This window comes from Chiloscyllium plagiosum, unplaced genomic scaffold (assembly GCF_037043375.1).
Source record: "Chiloscyllium plagiosum isolate Xiang-an unplaced genomic scaffold, Cpla_swu_hap1 HiC_scaffold_53X, whole genome shotgun sequence".
NCBI lineage: Eukaryota > Metazoa > Chordata > Chondrichthyes > Orectolobiformes > Hemiscylliidae > Chiloscyllium > Chiloscyllium plagiosum.
Genome location: NW_028270191.1, coordinates 7,581,706 through 7,602,547, shown reverse-complemented (window position 1 = coordinate 7,602,547; position 20,842 = coordinate 7,581,706). Strand labels below are relative to the sequence as shown.

The 20,842-nt window shown below is 48.3% G+C and overlaps 1 protein-coding gene across 1 annotated transcript in view; it reads left to right on the top strand.

Moving 5' to 3' along the window:
- The window catches only part of LOC122546908 (activin receptor type-1-like), a 179,836-nt gene that overhangs the window by 152,984 nt on the left and 6,010 nt on the right, over positions 1-20,842 (top strand). The window contains exon 10 of the mRNA XM_087985552.1: positions 17,885-18,015. Coding sequence (XP_087841678.1) covers positions 17,885-18,015 — 131 coding nt within the window. The remainder of the gene's footprint in view (positions 1-17,884; positions 18,016-20,842) is intronic.

The window sequence follows — 20,842 nt, the reverse complement described above, 5'->3', positions numbered from 1 at the left end:
GAGGAATCGGAAACCCAGGGAAACAATTTCGCTCATTAGCAGACATAAGAATGAAGTGGTCAGGTTAAGTTATCTGTGTTTATTCAACTCTGCGGCTCGGTCATGACTTGCAGTTATTTGCGAGTTTACAGGTTTTATTTTTGCTTTGTGGAAATTTCTCGTGTTCCCTGGCCTGCCAGTTTTAAAAGGAGCACTGGTCTAAGATAGCAGGCCAGGGGACGGTGGGTTGTGGGGGGGAGGGGGTAGGAGACAGCGCCATTGAGAGAAGATCGTAAACAGTTCTTCCCAAAGTGTAAGCCCTAAGTCATCGAGATGTACAGCACGGAAACAGACCCTTCGGCCCAACTCGTCCATGCTGACCAGATATCCCAACCCAATCTCGTCCCATTTACCAGCACCCGGCCCATATCCCTCCAAACCCTTCCTATTCATATACCCATCCAAATGCCTCTTAAAATATTGCAATTGTACCAGTCTCCACCACTTCCTCTGGCAGCTCAAACATACCACCCTCTGCATGCAAACATTGCCCCTTTAGGTCTCTTTTATATCTTTCCCCTCTCACCCTAAACCTATGCCCTCTAGTTCTGGACTCCCCGACCCCAGGGAAAAGACTTGTCTATTTACCCTATCCATGCCCCTCATGATTTTATAAACCTCTATAAGGTCACCCCTCAGCCTCCGATGCTGCAGGGAAAACAGCCCCAGCCTGTTCAGCCTCTCCCTGTAGCTCAAATCCTCCAACCCTGGCAACATCCTTGTAAATCTTTTCTGAACCCTTTCAAGTTTCACAACATCTTTCCGATAGGAAGGAGACCAGAATTGCACGCAATATTCCAACAGTGGCCTAACCAATGTCCTGTACAGCCGCAACATGACCTCCCAACTCCTGTACTCAATACTCTGACCAATAAAGGAAAGCATACCAAATGCCTTCTTCACTATCCTATCTACCTGCGACTCCACTTTCAAGGAGCTATGAACCTACACTCCAAGGTCTTTCTGTTTATTTCAGAAAGAGTCAACCACTGAAGAATAAGGTGATTTTTCAGAACCATGGGGACCACGGGTATGAGTCAAGAAATCAAAAAATAGTCCCCTCATCTCCCTCCTTGCCAGCCACCTTAAATTTACCACCACTCATATTTCAGGTCCAGTGACCCTTCCTCTGAAGAACCCGAAACGATAACTCTGACTTCCCTCCACTGACCTGCTGAGCTTTTCCAGCAACTTCTGTTTCTGGTTTCCAGCATGCACACTTCTTTCAGTTTTTAAGTGTATCACCTCTGGCCAACTAACGCTATCCAAACTGTTTGTGATTTCGAGTGCTCCCTCTCGATACCCTCTGAACTCTCTGTGCTCAAATGAGAACACCATGATTCCCCCCCCCCCACCAACCTTCCCTCCCCAGCTTTTATAATGAGACACAGGATGTTCGAGATCTGGAACAAACGAAAGAAAAAAAAAAACAAATTTCCAGAGAAATGCGGCAGGGTCCACAGAGATCGAAAAGTAGAGTTAACGTTTCGAGTCCAGTGACCCTCAGTGGGGATTGTCTGAAGACCAGTCCTGACAGGCTTGAAATGTTCACTCACAAACAATGTTCACTCTGTTTCTCTCCCTTCACAGCTGCTGCCAGACCTGCTGAGTTTCCCCAGTCCCTCTCCAGTGACTGACGTTCTTTATCCCAGAACAATCAGCTCAATCCATACCTTCTCCAGGGTCACGCCCTTCTGAAACTGTGGAATTAGACAGAGGGCTTGAGTTGGAACCTAACCCATGTTCTAAACGTTTCGTAAGACCATAAGACATAGGAGTAGAAATTAGGCCGTTCAGCCCATCAAGTCTGCTCCACCATTCAATCATGGCTGATAAGTTTTTCAACCCCATTCTCCTGCTTTCTCCCCGTAACCCTTGATCCCTTTGGTAATCAAGAACCTATCTATCTCTGTCTTAAATCTACTCAATGACCCAGCCCCACAGCCTTCTGTGGCAATGAATTCCATAGATTCCTCACTCTCTGCCTGAAGAAGTTTCTCCTTATCTCCATTCTAAAAGGCCTTCCCTTTACTCTAAGGCTGTGCCCTTGGGTCCTAGTCTCTCCTACCAATGGGAACATTTCCCCAATATCCACTCTGTCCAGGCCATTCAGTATTCTATATGTTTCAATTAGATCCCCCCTCATCCTTCTAAACTCCGAGTATAAACCCAGAGTTCTCAAACGTTCCTCATATGTTAAGCTTTTCATTCCTGGGACCATTCTTGTGAACTTCCTCTGTTCCAGGGCCAGTACATCCTGAGATATAGGGCCCAAAACTGCGCACAATACTCCAAATGTGGTCTGACCAGAGCCTTATAGAGCCTCAGAAGTGCATCCCCACTTTTGCATTTACTTTCCTGACTACTGACTCAACTTGCAGGTTTACCTTGAGAGAATCCGGGACTAGAACTCCCAAGTCTCTTTGCACTTCAGACTTCTGAATTTTCTCCCCCTTTGGAAAATAGTCCATGCCTCTATTCTTCTGACCAAAGTGCATGACCTCACACTTTCCCATGTTGTATCCCACCTGCCACTTCTTTGCCCACTCTCCTACCCTGTCCAAATCCTTCTGCAGCCTCCCCACCTCCTCAACGCTACCTGTCCCTCTACCTATCTTTGTATCATCTGCAAACGTAGCCAGAATGCCCTCAGTTCCTTCATCGAGATTGTTAATGTATAAAGTGAGAAGTTGTGGTCCCAAGATTGAACCTTGTGGAACACCACTTGTCACCGGCTGCTATCCTGAGAAGGAACCTTTTATCCCCACTCTCTGCTTTCTGTCTGACAGCCAATCATCTATCCATACCAGCACCTTTCCTCTGACACCATGGGCCCTTATCTTACTCAGTAGCCTTCTGTGCAGCACCTTGTCCAAGGCCTTTTTGAAGTCCAGGTGGATAACATCCATTGGCTCTCCTTGGTCTAACCTGCTCGGTACTTCCTCAAAGAATTCTAGCAGATTTGTCAGGCATGACCTCCCCTTGATGAAACCATGCTGACTTTGCCCTATTTTACCATATCCTTCCAAGTGTTCAGAAGTCTTAAGACGTATTAAGGGTGCGACTGTGGCTCTGTGGTTAGCACTGCTGCCTCACAGCACCAGGGACCCAGGTTCAATTCCAGCCGAGGGTGATTGTCTGTGTGGAGTTTGCACATTCTCTCCATGTCTGCCTGGGTTTGCTCCGCTTTCCTCCCACAATCCACTGATGTGCAGGTTAGCTGAATTGGCCATGCTAAATTGCCCGTAGTGTTCAAGGATGTGTACGTTAGGTGCCCTAGTCAGGTGTAAATGTAGAGTGATGGGTTTGGGGCGATACTCTTTGGAGGGTTGGTGTGGACTTGTTGGGCCGAAGGGCCTGTTTCTGCACAGTGGGGAGTCTAACTCTCATCCTTCACAATAGATTCCAGAATCTTACCCATGACTGAGGTTAGGCTAATCAATCTGTAATTTTCCATCTTTTGCCTTACACCCTTTTTGAAACAGGATGTTACGTTAGTGATTTTCCATTCTCTGGGACCCTCCCTGATTCTAGTCATTCCTGCAGGATCACCGCTATCTGTTCAGTTAACTCCCTTAGAACTCTGTGGTGTAGTCCATCTGGTCCAGGTGATATATCCACCTTCAGGCCATTCAGTTTTTCTAGCACCTTTTCCTTGGCGAGGGCCACCATTCTCACCTCTGCCCCCTCACTTGCTTGAATTTTTGAGATATTACTCATGTCTTCCATCGTGAAGACTGATACAAAGTAATTATCAATTCCTCAGCCATTTCCTTGTTCCCCACTACTCTCTCTCCAGCGTCATTTTCCACAGCCCAATCTCCACTTTTGCCTCTATTTTGCCCATTATATATCTAAAGAAACTCTTAGTCTTCCTTTATGTTACTGGCTAGCTTACCCTCATATTTAATCTTCTCCCTCCTTATTTCTTTTTTTGTTGCTCTCTGTTGGTCTTTGTAAGCTTCCCAATCCTCTGGTTTCCTACTGCCCTTCACCACATTAATGCTTCTGCTTTTATGCTATCCCTGACTTCCCTTGTCAGCCATGATTGCCTCATCCTCCCTGTATTATGCTTCTTTCTCCTCGGGATGAATCTCTGCTGTCTCTCCTGAATTACTCCCAGAAATCCCTGCCATTGCTGTCCCACTGTCTTTCCTGCTGGGCTCCTCTCCCTCTACCCAGCTCCTCCCTCTTGCCTCTGTAGTTGCCTTTATTCAACTGTAATACCTCCTTAGTGCAGATGGTCTGGATGGAGGCGATTTTGTCAGGTGTGTCCAGGAAGCATTCCTGACTCAATATGTAGATAGGCTGACTGGGGGGAGGCCATATTGGATTTATTGCTAGGCAATGAGCCAGGCCAGGTATCAGCTCTCTCGGTGGGAGAGCATTTCAGTGGCAGTGACCACAACTGCCTCAACTTGTGGTCCATAGCCATGGAGAGAGACAGAAGCAGGCAGTATGGGGAGGTATTTAATTGGGGGAGGGAAAATTATACTGCTGTTAGACAGGAGCTGTGGAGTATAAATTGGGAACAATTGTACCACAGGAAAGGCACAACAGAAACGTGGAGGCTGTTTAAGGAGGACTTGTTGCGAGTGTTGGATAACTTTGTCCCACTGAGACAGGCAAGGAATGGTAAGGTGAAGGAGCTTTGGATGACAAGAGAAGAGGAGCTTCTCGTCAAAAGGAAGATGAAAGCTTACTTAAGGTTGTGGAAGCAAGGATCAGACACAGCTTTACAGGATGACAGGGTAGCTGGGAAAGAACTCAACAATGGACTGAGGAGAGCAAGGAGGGGGCATGCGAAAGCCTTTGCGGGAAGGATTAGGGAAAACCCAAAGACGTTCTACATTTACTTGAGGAATAAGAGAATGATCGGCGAGAGGGTAGGGCCGATCAGGGTCAGTGGAGGGAACATGTGCCTGGAGTCTGAAGAGATAGGGGAGGCCCAAAATGAGCTTTTTGTTTCAGTATTCACTAGAGAGAGGGACCTTGTTGATAGAGAGAACACCATGGACCAGGTTAATCGGCTTGAACAGATTGATATTAAGGAAGTGGATGTGCTGGGAATTCTGGGAAGCATCACAATAGATAAGTCCCCAGGGCTGGATCAGATCTATCCAAGGATGCTACAGGAAGCGAGGAATGGGATTGCTGTGCCTCTGGCAATGATCTTTGCATCCTCACTCTCCACAGGGTGGCGAATATTGCTCCTCTGTTCAAGAAAGGGAATAGGGAAATCCCTGGGAATGACCGACTGCTCAGTCTTACGTCTGTGGTAAGCAAGGCACTGGAAAGGATTCTGAGAGATAGGATTTAGACTATTTGGAAAAATATAGTTTGATTGAAGATAATCAGCATGGCTTTGTGAGGGGCACGTCATGCCTCACAAACCTTACTGAGTTCTTTGAGGATATGACGAGACAAGTTGACAAAGGTCAAGCAGTGGACGTGATGTACATGGATTTCAGTAAGGCATTTAGAACATAGAACATAGAACATTACAGCACAGTACAGGCCCTTCGGCCCGCGATGTTGCGCCGACCTGTGGAACCAACCTGAAGCCCATCTATCCTACACTATTCCATTTTCATCCATATGCCTTTCCAATGTCCATTTAAATGCCCTTAAAGTTGGCAAGTCTACTACTGTTGCAGGCAGTGCATTCCACGCCCCTACTACTCTCTGAGTAAAGAAACTACCTCTGACATCTGTCCTATATCTATCACCCCTCAATTTAAAGCTACGTCCCCTTGTGCTAGCCATCACCATCTGAGGAAAAGGGCTCTCACTGCCCACCCTATCTAACCCTCTGATTATCTTATATGTCTCTATTAAGTCACCTCTCAACCTTCTTCTCTCTAACAAAAACAGCCTCAAGTCCCTCAGCCTTTCCTCATAAGACCTTCCCTTCATACCAGGCAACATCCGAGTAAATCTCCTCTGCACCCTTTCCAAAGCTTCCACATCCTTCTTATAATGCGGTGACCAGAACTGTACACAATACTCCAAGTGCGGCCGCACCAGAGTTTAATACAGCTACAACGTGACCTCATGGTTACAAAACTCAATCCCTCTACCAATAAAACCTAACACCTCGTATGCCTTCTTAACAGCCCTATCAACCTGGGTGGCAACTTTCAGGGATCTATGTACATGGACACCGAGATCTATGTGCATGGACACCGAGATCTCTCTGCTCAGCTACACTACCAAGAATCTTACCATGAGCTCTGTATTCCTGTTGTTCCTTCCAAAGTGAATCACCTCACACTTTTCCACATTAAACTCCATTTGCCACCTCTCAGCCCAGCTCTGCAGCTTATCTATGTCCCTCTGTAACCTGCAACAACCTTCAGCACTATCCACAACTTCACAGACCTTAGTGCCATCCACAAATTTACTAACCCCCCCTTCTAACCCAACCCTCATTCACGTCATTTATAAAAATTACAAACAGCAGTAGCCCCAAAACAGATCCTTGCGGTACACCACTCATAACTGGACTCCAGGATGAACATTTCCCATCAACTACCACCTTCTGTCTTCTTTCACCTAGCCAATTTCTGACCCAAACCACTAAATCACCCTCAATCCCATGTCTCTGTATTTTGTGCAGTAGCCTACTGTGGGGAACCTTATCAAACACCTTACTGAAATCCATATACCCCACATCAACCGCTTTACCCTCATCCACCTGTTTGGTCACCATCTCAAAGAACTCAATAAGGTTTGTGAGGCACGACCTACCCTTCACAAAGCCGTGCTGACTATCCCTAATCAACTTATTCCTTTCCAGATGATTATAAATCCTATCCTTTCCAACACTTGACCCACACCCGAAGCAAGGCTCACTGGTCTATCATTACCAGGGTTGTCTCTACTCCCCTTCTTGAGCAAGGGGACAACATTTGCTATCCTCCAGTCTTCTGGCACTGTTCCTGTAGACAAAGAGGACATAGAGATCAAAGCCAAAGGCTCTGCAATCTCCTCCCTGACTTCCCAGAGAATCCTGGGATAAATCCCATCTGGCCCAGGGGATTTATCTATTTTCACACTTTCCAGAATTGTTAACACCTCCTCCTTGTGAACCTCAATCCCAGCTAGGCAGAAGTGGGTACTGCAGATGCTGGAGATTAGAGTCAAGATTAATCCCGTCTCGTCTAGTAGCCTGTATCTCAGTATTCTCCTCGGCAACATTGTCTCTTTCCAGTGTGAACACTGATGAAAAATATTCATTTAGCACTTTCCCATCTCCTCAGACTCCACACACAAATTCCCACTACTGTCCTTGATGGTCCCTATTCTTTCTCTCATTATTCTTTTATTCCTGATCTACCTATAGAAAGCTTTAGGGTTTTCCTTGATCCTACCTGCCAAAGACTTCTCATTTCCCCTCCTGGCTCTCCTTAGCTCTCTCTTTTGGTCTTTCCTGGCTACCCTGTAACACTCAAACTGAGCCTTCACATCTCATCCTAACATAAGCCTTCTTTTGCCTCGTGACAAGAGACTCAACGTCTTTAGTAAACCATGGTTCCCGCACTCGACCACTTCCTCCCTGCCTGACAGGTACATACTTATCAAGGACCCGCAGTAGCTGTTCCTTGAATAAGCTCCACATTTCAATTGTGCCCATCCCCTGCAGTTTCCTTCCCCATCCTATGTATCCTAAATCTTGTCTAATCACATTATAATTGCCTTTCCCCCAGCAGTATATACCAATCCCTTTCCTTTGTTAAATTTGATAAGGTTCCCAACAATAGGCTCATTTAGAAAGTTAGGAGGTATGGGATACAGGGAAATCTGGCTGTCTGGATACAGAATTGGCTGGCCCATTGAAGACAGAGGGTGGTGGGAGATGGAACGTATTCAGCCTGGAGCTCGGTGACCAGTGGTGCTCCGCAGGGATCTGTTCTGGGGCCACTGCTCTTTGCGATTTTTATAAATGACTTGGATGAAGAAGTGGGAGGGTGGGTTAGTAAGTTTGCCGATGACACAAAGGTCAGTGGTGTTGTAGATAGTGTGGAGGGCTTTTGTAGGTTGCAACTGGACATTGACAGGATGTAGAACTGGGCTGAGAAGTGGCAGATGGAGTTCAAACTGGAAAAGTGTGAGGGGATTCATTTTTGGAAGGTCGAATTTGAATGCAGATTACAGGGTTAAAGACAGGATTCTTGGCAGGGTGGAGGAACAGAGGGATCTTGGGGTCCACATCCATAGATCCCTCAAAGTTGCCACCCAGGTTGACAGGGTTGTTAAGAAGGCGTGTGGTGTTTTGGTTTTCACTAACAGGGAGATTGAGTTAAAGAGCCGCGAGGTTTTGCTGCAGCTCTATAGAGCACTAGTTAGACTACACTTGGAATATTGTGTTTAGTCCTGGTCACCTCATTATAGGAAGGATGTAGATGCTTTAGAGAAGGTGCAGAGGAGACTCACCAGGAGGCTATTACAGAGACTTGGACATCACAGGGTCAGGAATGGTCTTTGGATGTTCCAGGGTTGAGATGTTTTAAAAGGAATAGGGAGGAAGGTAAAAGGGGTGGAGGAGTGGCATTGCTAATCAGGGATAGTATCACAGCTGCAGAAAGGGAGGTCATCGAGGAGGGTTTGTCGACAGTGTCAGTGTGGGTGGGAGTCAGAGACAGGAAAGGAGCAGTCACTTTATTGGGAGTTTTCGACAGCCCCCTCCAACAGCAACAGAGACACAGAGGAGCAGATTGGGAGGCAGAGTTTAGAAAGATGAAGAACATAGAACAGTGGATTGGAGGGCATGTCTTATGAAGAGAGGTTGAGTGAGCTGGGGCTTTTCACACTGGAGAGAAAGAAGGAAGAGAGGTGACTTGATCGAGGTGTACAAGGTAATGAGAGGCACAGATAGAGTAGATAGCCAGAGACTTTTCCCCAGGATAGAAATGGCTGTCATGAGGGGTCATAATTTTAAGATGATTGGAGGAAGGTTTAGGGGAGACGTCAGAGGTAGTGGGTGTGTGGAATACACTGCCAGCGGTGGTAGTAGAGTCAGAGATATCAGGGACATTTAAGCGACTGCTGGACAAGCACATGGACGGCAGTAAATTGAGGGATGAGTGGGGTTAGGTTGATCTGAGATTACGATAAATGCTCAGCACAACATTGTGGGCCGAAGGGCCCGTACTGTGCTGTGCTGTTCTATTCAGCGTTTCTCAAGAAATCCAAGGCCAGGTGAAGAAAATGCTAGAGGTGAGCACCCATTCCATTTAAACTTAACATCAGATTCCCACATTTGTTGCAAAATTTTTAAAAGTTTATCAAATAACGTAAAGTACCTGTTGGCACTAGTGGTTCTTCTGCTGGTTGGCAAGATGTAATGGCTGGTGTGTTACAAAGATGAGTGCTGATATCTCGACAGTTTACTGTTTGTATAAAAGACTTTTGAAGTACAAGGGTATAGTAACTAAATTAAGTTTCCAAACAAGATTAACAAGCCAACCTTCTATCCCAGTGAATATATTATAGATTAGATTCCCTACAGTGTGGAAACAGGCCCTTCGGCCCAACCAGTCCACATCAACCACCCCCCCTGCTGACTAATGCACCTAACACTAATAGGCAATTTAGCATGGCCAATTTACCCCTAACCTCCATATCTTTGGACTATGGGAGGAAACCCACGCAGACACAGGAAGAATGTGTAAACTCCACACAGACAGTCGCCCAAGGCTGGAATCGAGCCTGGGACCCTGGCGCTCTGAGGCAGCAGTGCTGACCACTGAGCCACTGTGCCGCCCTTGTATACCTACAGCATGAGCTTTTATGTTCCACAGTAACATTTGGGGCACCTTCAGGGTCTGTTTCCTCAATGTTGTTGGGTCAAAATCCTTGTATTCTCTTCCTAACAGCACATGGACTGGAGTGGTTCAAAAAGACAGCTCACCACCACTTTCTCAAGGGCAAGTAGGGATAGAAACATAGGATAGGAGCAGGAGAAGGCCATTCGGCCCTTCAAGTCTGTTCCTCCATTCATCACGATCAGGGCTGATTGTCCAACTCAATAGCTTCATCCTGCTTTCTTCCCATAACCTTTGACCCCATTCACCCCAAGTTCTAAATCTAGCTGCCTCCTGAACACATTCAAAATTTTGGCATCAACTACTTCCTGTAGTAATGAATTCCACAGGCTCGCAATTCTTTTTGAGTGAAAAAATGTCTCCTCGTCTCTGTTCTAAATGGTCCACCTCAAATCCTCAGACTGTGACCCCTGGTTCTGGATGCACCCACCATCGGGAACATCCTCCCTCCATCTACCCTGTCTAGTCCTGTTGGAAATTTATAAGTCTCTCTGAGATCCTCCCTCACTTGTCTGAACACCAGCAAAAGCAGCCCTAACCTAGTCAATCTCTCATATGTCACTCCCACCATCCCCGGAGTCAGCCTGGGAAACCTTCACTGCACTCCCTTGAGCTAAAAGGCAGGACAAGCAGAGTAGTAATGTCAGGTGCCACGTGCTAGTGAGGCTTGAATGGAAAGCGAGTGCAGATGAACACGTGGCTGCAGAGCTGGTGTAGGAGGGAGGGCTTCAGAGATATGGATCATTGGGATACCTTCTGGGGAAGGTGGGAGCTGTACAAGGAGGACAGGTTGCACCTGAACTGGAGGGATACCAATATCCTGGGTGGGGTGGGGGGGTCTGTCAAAAATTCCCAGTAAAGTGACTGCTCCTTTCCTGTTTCTGACTTCCACCCATAATGACTCAGTGGACAAACCCTCCTCAATGACCTCCCTTTCTGCAGCTGTAATACCATCCCTGATCAGCAATGCCACTCCTCCACCTCTTATCTCCCTCCCTATTCCTTTTGAAACATCTAATCCCTGGAACATCCAACAGCCATTCCTGCCCCTGTGATAGCCCAGTCTCTGTAATGACCACAACATCCTAGCTCCAAGTACTGATCCATACTCCAAGTTCATCACCCGCATTCCTGACACCTCTTGCGTTAAAATGGACACACTTCAACCCAATACATTGACTGCAACGTTGCCCTATCAACTGTCTATCCTTCCTCACAGACTCTCTGCACGCTGTGTCTGCCTGTTCACCAGCTACTCCATCCTCTGATCCATAGTTCTAGTTCCCAACCCCTGCCAAACTAGTTTAAACCTTCCCGAAGAGGCCTAGCCAACCTCCCACCCAGGATATTGGTATCCCTCCAGTTCAGGTGCAACCTGTCCTCCTTGTACAGCTCCCACCTTCCCCAGAAGGTATCCCAATGATCCATATCTCTGAAGCCCTCCCTCCTACACCAGCTCTGCAGCCACGTGTTCATCTGCACTCGCTTTCCATTCAAGCCTCACTAGCACGTGGCACCTGACATTACTACTCTGCTTGTCCTGCCTTTTAGCTTCCAACCTATATTCACTTTTCAGATCCTCATCCCTTTCACTGCCTATGTCATTGGTACTGATGTGTACCATGTCTTCTGGCTGCACTCCCTCCCCCTTAAGAATCCTGTAGACTCAATGCGAGACACCCCTGACCCTGACACCTGGGAGGCAACGTATCATCTCGGAGTCACGTGCGGGACCACAGAATCTCCTGTCTGTTCCTCAATGCCAGAGACCTGGCCGCTGTGGCTTTCCCCTGTTAGGTTGTACCCACAACAGTATCCAAAACGGTATACTTACTATTGAGGGGAACAGTCACAGGGGGTCCCTGCACTGTCTGCCTATTCCCTTTCCCTCTCCTGACGGTCACCCAGCTCCCTTTATCCTGTAATTTAGGTGTGACTAACTCCCTATAACCCTTCTCTATCACCCCCTCTGCCTGCCGAATGAATCAAAGTTCCTCCAGATCCAGCTGCAGTTCCCTAACACGGTCTGTGAGGAGCTGGAGTTGGGTGCACTTCCCACAGATGAAGTCAGCAGGGACACTAGTGGTAACCCTCACCTCCCACATCCTGCAGGAGGATCATTGAACTGCCCTAACCTCCATTCTCACTGTTCTGAATTACAAAAGAGACAAAAAAAAAACAAACTTACCTTACCAACCCTCCACCCATTTATTTGATTTTAAATAAATTCTTCTGTCTGGCTTAGAACGTAGAACATCGAACAGTACAGCCCAGGAACAGGCCCTTCGGCCTACCATGTTGTGCCAAACATGAGGCCAAGTTAAACTAATCCCTTCCGCCTACCCTTGGCCCATATCCCAGCATTCCTTCCGTATTGATGTGCTTATCTAAAAGCCCCCACCGAATCTGCTTCCACCACCAGCCCTGGCAGTGGGTTCCAGACTCCTATCGCCCTCTGTGCGAACAACCTGCCCCTCACATCTCCTTTGAACTCTCCTGCTCTCACCTTAAGTGCATGTCCCCTAGTATCAGACATTTCAATTCTGGGGGAGAAAGGAACTGACCGTCAACCCAATCGATGCATCTCGTAATCTTATAGACTTCTATCCAATCCCTTCAGTCCAACCCATCCATGCCGACCAGATATCCTAAATTCATCTGGTCCCATTTGCCAGCACTTGGCAATAAATCAGCCAACGTGGTTGACTCTTAACTTCCCTCTGGGCAATAAATGCTGGCCTGGACAGTGATGCCCACACTGTATGAATATACAAAAAAGGCATGCAGTGTTGGCACAGTATTTGCCTGTGTTTAGCAATCTCACCAGCTGGCAGAGAGCAGGGCAGCCGAAGCAGGTGGTGAAACTTTGGGTATCTTTCCTTCCCCCACCCCCACTGCCCGGGCAGTGAAAGCCGCTGGCTTTGGCACGAGTGCTTCTCCCTCTGCCAGCTGAGTAACACCCACTGGCCACCTCATTTGCAAATGAAATCGCTGTGAGGGCACCAGTAGACAGGTTGGAAAAGTGCCCGCTGCATGTAATAATCCCTCTGCCCTGACAAAAACTGCTTTTAGTGACAGAAATCCTTGCAGATGCCGGTCTGTGTCTCAAGTCCGTTGTCGTTAGGGTGACCCTGGGATAGCTGAGCAAGCGATTCAGTTGTGGGAAACCAGGGATGGGCAGGAAACGAGGGCAAGCAACGGTGGGCAATCAGGGTTAACCACATTTTAATGCAAATAACTGGACAGCCTTTGTTTCTTCGGTCTGCTGATGGGATTATCAGGCCGATTTGCACACAGGAAGATCCCATCAGCAACAGCGCTTTTGGCAACGTTGGCCAAGGGATAAATATCGATCAGTACCACCCAGGGCTGCTCTTCGGAATAGTGCCATGGGATCTCCCCCAGCCGCCTGAGTCTTGGTTTAACCCATTGAAGGAATGGAATCTTACACAATGACATACCACACTGGGCACCATGTTGGAGTGTGTGATGAATTGGCCTGGCATTTGGGATCTAAACCATTTTTGCTTATTGTTGTTCAACCAATCCATGAAACACAGAACCATAGAATCCCTACAGTGTGGAAACAGGCCGTTCGGCCCGACAAATCCACACTAACGCCCCCCCCCCCAAAGAGTAACCCCCCACCCCCCCTCCCCAGACCCATTCCCCTACTCTATCACCATTCATTTACCCCTGACTAATGCACCTAACCTATGGACACACTGGGACAATTTAGCATGGCCAATCCATCCTATCCTGCACATCTTTGGACTGTGGGAGGAAACCGGAGCACCCCCCACACAGACACTAGGAGAATGTGCAAACTCCACACAGACAGTCGCCCGAGGCTGGGATCGAACCTGGGACGCTGGTGCTGTGAGGCAGCAGTGCTAACCACTGAGCCACCATGCCGCCCAGAAGCTCCTTTTGGCCGGGGTTGGGTGGGACTGGGGGGGGGGGTACAAATAGAGAACGAGGGGGAGGCAAGGAGAAAGTCTCCTTTTATCGGAGGCCTCTGAGCCTGTGGAATGCTTGCTCTCTCAGACAGCAAGTGGGGAGTGGGCTCCTCGAATTTCGCCTGGGTTTGGCAGTTTTTTGACAAATGAGCAAGGCATAGACTCAGAGTGCAGAAAGAGTCGGTGCCACCTAAAATACACTGCTAACTACACTCGATTCACTTTCCCCGATTAGGCCCCAAAGCCTGCAATGTTATGACTTTTCAGGTTCTCATCCAAGTACTTTTTAAAGTTTGTGTGGTTTCCCCCCCTCAGCTACCCTCCCAGGCAGTGCCTTCCAGACCCCTACCACCCTCTGGGTGAAAGGAGGTTTCCTCAACCTCCCCCCCCCCCCCTCTTAAACCTCCTGCCTTCCATCTTAAAATGGTGCCCCCTTGTTATTGACCCTTCTACTAAGGGGAATCGCTGCTTCCTATCCACCCTGGCTGTGTTCCTCATAACCTTGTACACCTCCATCAGGTCCTTGTTCTCACCTCTATAGAAAACAACCCCTGCCTTCCCAGCCTCTCTTCCTCGATAAACCGTTCCATCCCAGGCAACATCCTGGTGAATCTCCTCTGCACCCGCATCCAGTGCTATCCCATCCTTCCTATAGTGTGGGGACCAGAACTGCACACAGTCCTCCAGCTGGGGCCTGACCAGAGTCCTGTACAGCTCCCACATCACCTCCCTGCTCTTATCATCTATAGTGTTTCTCTCTATCACTGGGGGGCAGTGGAAATGAGACCACAAGCAGGTCAGCCATGGTTGTATTGAATGGTGGAGCAGGCTTGAGGACCTGAAATGGCCTCCTCCTCTTCCTAAGTCCTATGTTCTTGGCTTCAGATGGTAAAAGCACTACAGGTTTGATTGAGCCCTGGTCTATACTGTAAATCAGTGAGTGAAAGCCAATTGCGGAGCCTTCTGACAGCGCCCCATTCCCCCTCCCCTCCCCCCTGCGCCTTTCTCACTGCAGAGGGCTCCCAGACGCCAGATCCTCAATGGGACCCGGGGTGAGGTCTGTGCGTGGCTCAGTTTCACAAGGAGCGTTTGCTAACGTCACCATCAGGGGGCGCCCTGAGCTTAGCTTTGCACAGGAGTCCCAGGCCCCCAAAGTCACACAAAGGCATCCTGCTGCCGAAATTATTGTCCGAGTCCCTTGACCGGCCTCCGTTGTCATCTTTGTGTTGAATTACTTTCAGTGGAATATCCTCTGTATGCCTCTCTCTCTCACCCTCCCCCTGGTTCAGACACTTCCAACACTGTGGCTACCTGCCCTATAGCCTCTTTCGGCGGATTTAAGTGACACTGCTGTTGTGAAATGCCTTCAAAGGCACTATGCAAATGCAAGCTGTTGTTGTTGAATGGTTCCGTTCAAGTCCCTGTACTCCCCAGTGAGGGGACTAGCTTGGAACCAAAGGCCAGTACATGGCCAGGGGGCAAAGGTCCATGATAAATCCCGACATGAGGTACAGCGCAGTAATGTTCCCTCCTGAATGGAGGCCGGAAACCCAAGCACTTTGTCCTGTGAGGAGAATCGAAGGGTTAGGTGCCAGAACTGACGCTGGGAGAAAAGGACCTCCGCTTTAAGGCAGATGCAAAAGGGTCAAGTTAAACAAAGAACGGCACATGCTGGAAACCTGGGACTCAGAGGCAGTTCATACAGCACAACAGGCCCTTCAGCCCAACCCATCCATGCAGACCAGGTTTCCTGAACCAATCTAGTCCCATTTCACCATGTGGACTCTACCTGATTACCTTGAACCTTTCGAAATGCCCTGCTCTAACATCTTTAATAAGAGTGTCTAAAATCACCCCTAAGGGTTTGAGTTATAAGGAGACGCTGATGCACTGAAGGTGGTGTGTGTATGGAATGAGCTGCCAGAGGAAGTGGTGGAGGCTGGTACAATTACAGCATTTAAAAGGCAGCTGGATGGGTATATGAATTGGAAGGGTTTGGAGGGATATGGGCCGAATGCTGGGAAACGGGACTAGGTAAGGTTGGGACATCTGGTTGGCGTGGACAGGTTGGGCTGAGGGGTCTGTTTCAGTGCTGTGTGACTCTATGCAACAGATATTGAGCTAACCGGCCTATCGTTTCCAGCTTTCTGTCTGCCTCCACTTTGCTACAAAGGGCTTACCTTCTCTGCTTTCCAATCTAACGTGACCTTCTCTGAATCGAGAGTGTTTTGGAAAGTTTAAACCAATGCATCTACTACCCCACAAGCCACTACTTAGATTCTGAGGATGAAACCCATCAAGTCCCAGACACTTGATGGGGCACAGCTCTATCAGTTGGCTCTGTGTCACTTCCCTGGTGATTGTAGTCTCTTTGATTTCCTCCCTCACTTACATTTCCGACTTCATGTCGAGATCTGACATGTTATAGAGATGTTATTTTATATCATGAAACCAATGTGAAATTCCTGCTCAATTCCTCTGCCATCTCTTTATTTTTAATACCCCATACTCCCTTTCTATTGGGCCAATGTTCACTTTGTTCACCCAGTCCTTTGAGTGTAGGAGTTGGCGACGTCATGTTGAGGTTGTACAGGACATTGGTGAGGTCTCGGCTGGAGAACTGTGTCCAGTTCTGGTCGCCCTGTTACAGGAAGGATATTATTAAACTGGAGAGGGTTCAGAGAAGAGATTTACCAGAATGTTGCCGGGAATGGAGGGACTGAGTTAGAAGGAGAGGCTGGATAGGCTGGGAGTTTTTTCCCTGGAGCGTCGGAGGTTGAGGGGTGACCTTATAGAGGTTTATAAAATCATGAGGGGTATAGATAAGGTGAATGGCAGGTATCTTTTCTCGAGGACAGGAGATTTCAAGACTAGGGGGCATATTTTTAGGATGAGAGGAGAAAGATTTTAAAAAAGACATGAGGGGCAATTGTTTTACACAGAGAGTGGTTCCCGTACGGAATGAACTTCCTGAGGAAGTGGTGGATGTGGGTACAGTTACAATGTTTAAAAGATATTTGGATAAGGACATGAATAGGAAAGGTTTGGAGGGATATGGGCCAGGAGCAGGCAGGTGGGACTAGTTTAGTTTGGGATTAGGGTCAGCACGGACTGGTTGGACCGAAGGGTCTGTTTCCGTGCTGTATGATTCTATGACTCTTTTGTTTTTCCCCCTTTTTACATAGAATCATAGAATCCCTGCAGCGCGGAAACAGGCCATTCGGTGCAACAAGTCCATACTGACCCTCTGAAGAGCATCCCACCCAGACCCACTCCCACATTCTATCCCCCTAATCCGACATTCCCCATGGCTAATCCACCTAATTTACAGATCCCTTGAAACTATGGGCAATGTAGCATGGCCAACCCACCTGAACGTGCACGTGTATCAATAGTAACTCTTACTATCTTCTTTTTGTATTTCCAGCTGGCTTTCCTTTGCTCGCCAGTGTTTCCCTCCACATCAGTGTTTTTGTCATTTCCTCTTTTCTGCTCAATCTTCTGACCCTTCACATTTGATGTGATGAGAGACTGCGTGAGTCAGGTTAATACTCTCCGGATTTGAGGAGAATGAGGTTGAGACAGACTTGATTCTGAAGGGTTTCGACAGGGTCGATACTGAGGGGTTGTCACCTCCAGGCTGGGGAACTCAATGGGGGGGGGGGGGGGTGGGGGAGGAGAGCACAGTCTCAGGGTAAGGGGATAGTCATTCTGGACTGAGATCAGGAGATATTTCTTCCCTCAGGGGGAGTGGGGGAATCAGTCAAATTCTCTCTCCCAGAGAGTGATGCATACTTCACTGGAGAGTACACTCAGGAGTGATGTAGACAAGAGTTTCAGTCAAGGAAGCAAAAAGATGGAGGGAGGGGGTGGGAAAGTGCGCTCAATCTGTCTTGAATGTTAAAGCAGCCAAAAGGCTCCCATTTTGGACACGGTGTTTTTCGAAGTACTGAGGGTTCTCGTGTTTAATGCTGCCGGACTGGGGGTTTGCCGAGTGTTACGGAGAGGGCGGGGAAGGGATTCAAACCGGCTCTCATTCCTCCTTGCGTTTCCCCACAGGGATCACAGAAGAGTACAGGCCTCCGTTCTATGACGTGGTGCCCACTGACCCCAGTTTCGAGGACATGAGGAAAGTTGTCTGCACCGACCAGTACAGACCCAGTGTTCCCAACAGGTGGCTCTCCGATCCGGTAGGCAGCCCGCGTCTTTCCGTGCGGTATTCCCTCTTCCGGGGGGAGGGGCCACGCGTGTTGTGAGCAGGCCCGGCTTGCAGGCCGAAGCCCGGGCAACGATCTTGCATTTGGGTAGCGCCACCCGCGCCCCCCCCTCCCCAGGCAGGACACAGCCCCTTCACTGGGACAGTTAGCAGATCACACAAGGAGGCATCAGTTTAAGCAGCACCTTAAATGCGGAAAGGGAGGGAAATCCAGAGCAGATTCTCCAGAAAACTAAAGGCACGGCGATGGGCCATGTAATGGGGGGAGAATTCTTGGAGCACCGAGATCCCGGAGGTTCGGGGAGGGTGCTGGAGGAGATTACACAGCTAGGGAGGGCTACGGCCACAGAGGGATTGAACAAGGCCAACTCAGTTTGTCTGACTTCCAGAGCCCAATTGATAGAAAGCACACATCAGGTTCCTGAACTGAACCAGAGCCACAATTTATTACAGGGAATTAGACTTTAGCAACAGGGAAATAATTATAAACTATTGCCACATAACATTACTAGTTAAAATTCTAATCCCCTTATCAACTCCCCACTGCATGTATACACACACACACACACACTCCCTCACACGTTCACACATCCACACTCTCACACACTCAGTCACATACACTCACACATACTCTCACGCACACTCACATACACTCTCACGCACACTCACATACACACATGTGCACACACACACACACACATACTCTCACGCACACTCTCACATACACTCACACATACTCTCACGCACACTAACATACACACACATGTACACTCACTCTCATGCACACTCATATACACACACACATACTCTCACGCACACTCACATACACACGCGCGCACACACACACTCTCACGCACACTCACATACACACACACATACTCTCACACACACTCATACTCTCACACACACACACACACACACATACACTCACACACTCATACACACACGCACATACTCTCACTCACACATACACACACTCTTACGCACACTCATACACGCACACACACATTCTCACGCACACTCACATACACACACTCATGTACATACGCACACACACTCACATATACACACACACACACACTCACATACACACACACACTCACATACACACACACACTCACATACACACACTCACACACACACTCACATACACACACTCACACACACACTCACATACACACACACACTCACATACACACACGCACACCCACACACATACAAAAACAGAACTTGCTGAAGAGAGTCAGCAGATTCTGGCAGAATATCTGAAGAGCGGTCCCTGGACCTGAAACATTAACTCTGCTTCTCTCTCCACAGATGCTGTCAGACCTGCTGAGTTTCTTCAGCATTTGCCCTAATTGTTTCCACAGATTTACTTCCGAATAAAGTGGTTCAGGATAGGGGGACGGTCAGCTCAGGGTCAAATGCGATGCCGAGATTGGGGAAGACTGGCTCACAATCTGAGTGTCACTAAACATATCCTGAGGCTATTTTCCTCCAAATCTCTGTTGCTAATGAAAACAAAGAAAGGTGTGCTTTTTGATAGAGGTACCCAATGTCTCAAAGCACCTTACACCCCAGGAACCCCTTTCTCAGTGTAGCGTCCTGTTCTCTTGTTAATTGCCCTCATAAGACTCCCGGAAACTCTGACACTGATCGGATGATCTACTTTAGTGATGTTGGTCGTTATTTGGGATCAATATTCGCCACAACACCCTTCTGCACTTGGAATAGTGCCATGCGATCAGACCATTTGCCAGCACCCGGCCCATATCCCTCCAAATCCTACCTATTCATATACCCATCCAGATGCCTTTTAAATGTTGCAATTGTACCAGCCTCCACCACATCCTCTGGCAGCTCATTCCATACACGTACCACCCTCTGAGTGAAAAGGTTGCCCCTTGGGTCTCTTTTATATCTTTCCCCTCTCACCCTAAACCTATGCCCTCTAGTTCTGGACTCCCCGACCCCAGGGAAAAGACTTTGTCTATTTATCCTAACCGTGCCCCTCATGATTTTATAAACCTCTATAAGGTCACCCCTCAGCCTTCGACGCTCCAGGGAAAACAGGCCCAGCCTGTTCAGCCTCTCCCTATAGCTCAAATCCTCCAACCCTGGCAACATCCTTGTAAATCTTTTCTGAACCCTTTCAAGTTTCACAACATCTTTTCGATAGGAAGGAGACCAGAATTGCACGCAATATTCCAACAGTGGCCTAACCAATGTCCTGTACAGCCACAACATGACCTCCCAACTCCTGTACTCAATACTCTGACCAATAAAGGAAAGCATACCAAATGCCGCCTTCACTATCCTATCTACCTGCGACTCCACTTTCAAGGAGCTATGAACCTGCACTCCAAGGTCTCTTTGTTCAGCAACATTCCCCAGGACTCTACCATTAACCATTCATTCTTTATTGTTGAGGAATTCCCTGGGAAATGATATCCCTCCTTCTTGGACTGCATTCAATGAGCCATTCTTTGCAGGCACACCATGTCAGGGAAGAGCAGCTATTTGACTACAGCGGGCGCCGCCACATCTCCCGCCTTCGGGATGTGTGTGGACCCAGGCAGCAGGAGTCACTGGCGAGGAGTGGGCCCCTGGGAGGACCGGGGGTGGGGAGAGGGAGCTGTTGAGTGGAGTGGCTGCCCGTAGCTGTCCCAGTTTTGGCTCCGCATTGTTTGGGAATTGGCCATGAGGCTGCAGGGGTCAGAGTGCCCTCTCTGATCATGGTGTACACCCAGGCCGCCCGCTCGCAGTTGGAACGCAGTGAAGACATTCCAGCCTGGCCTCTC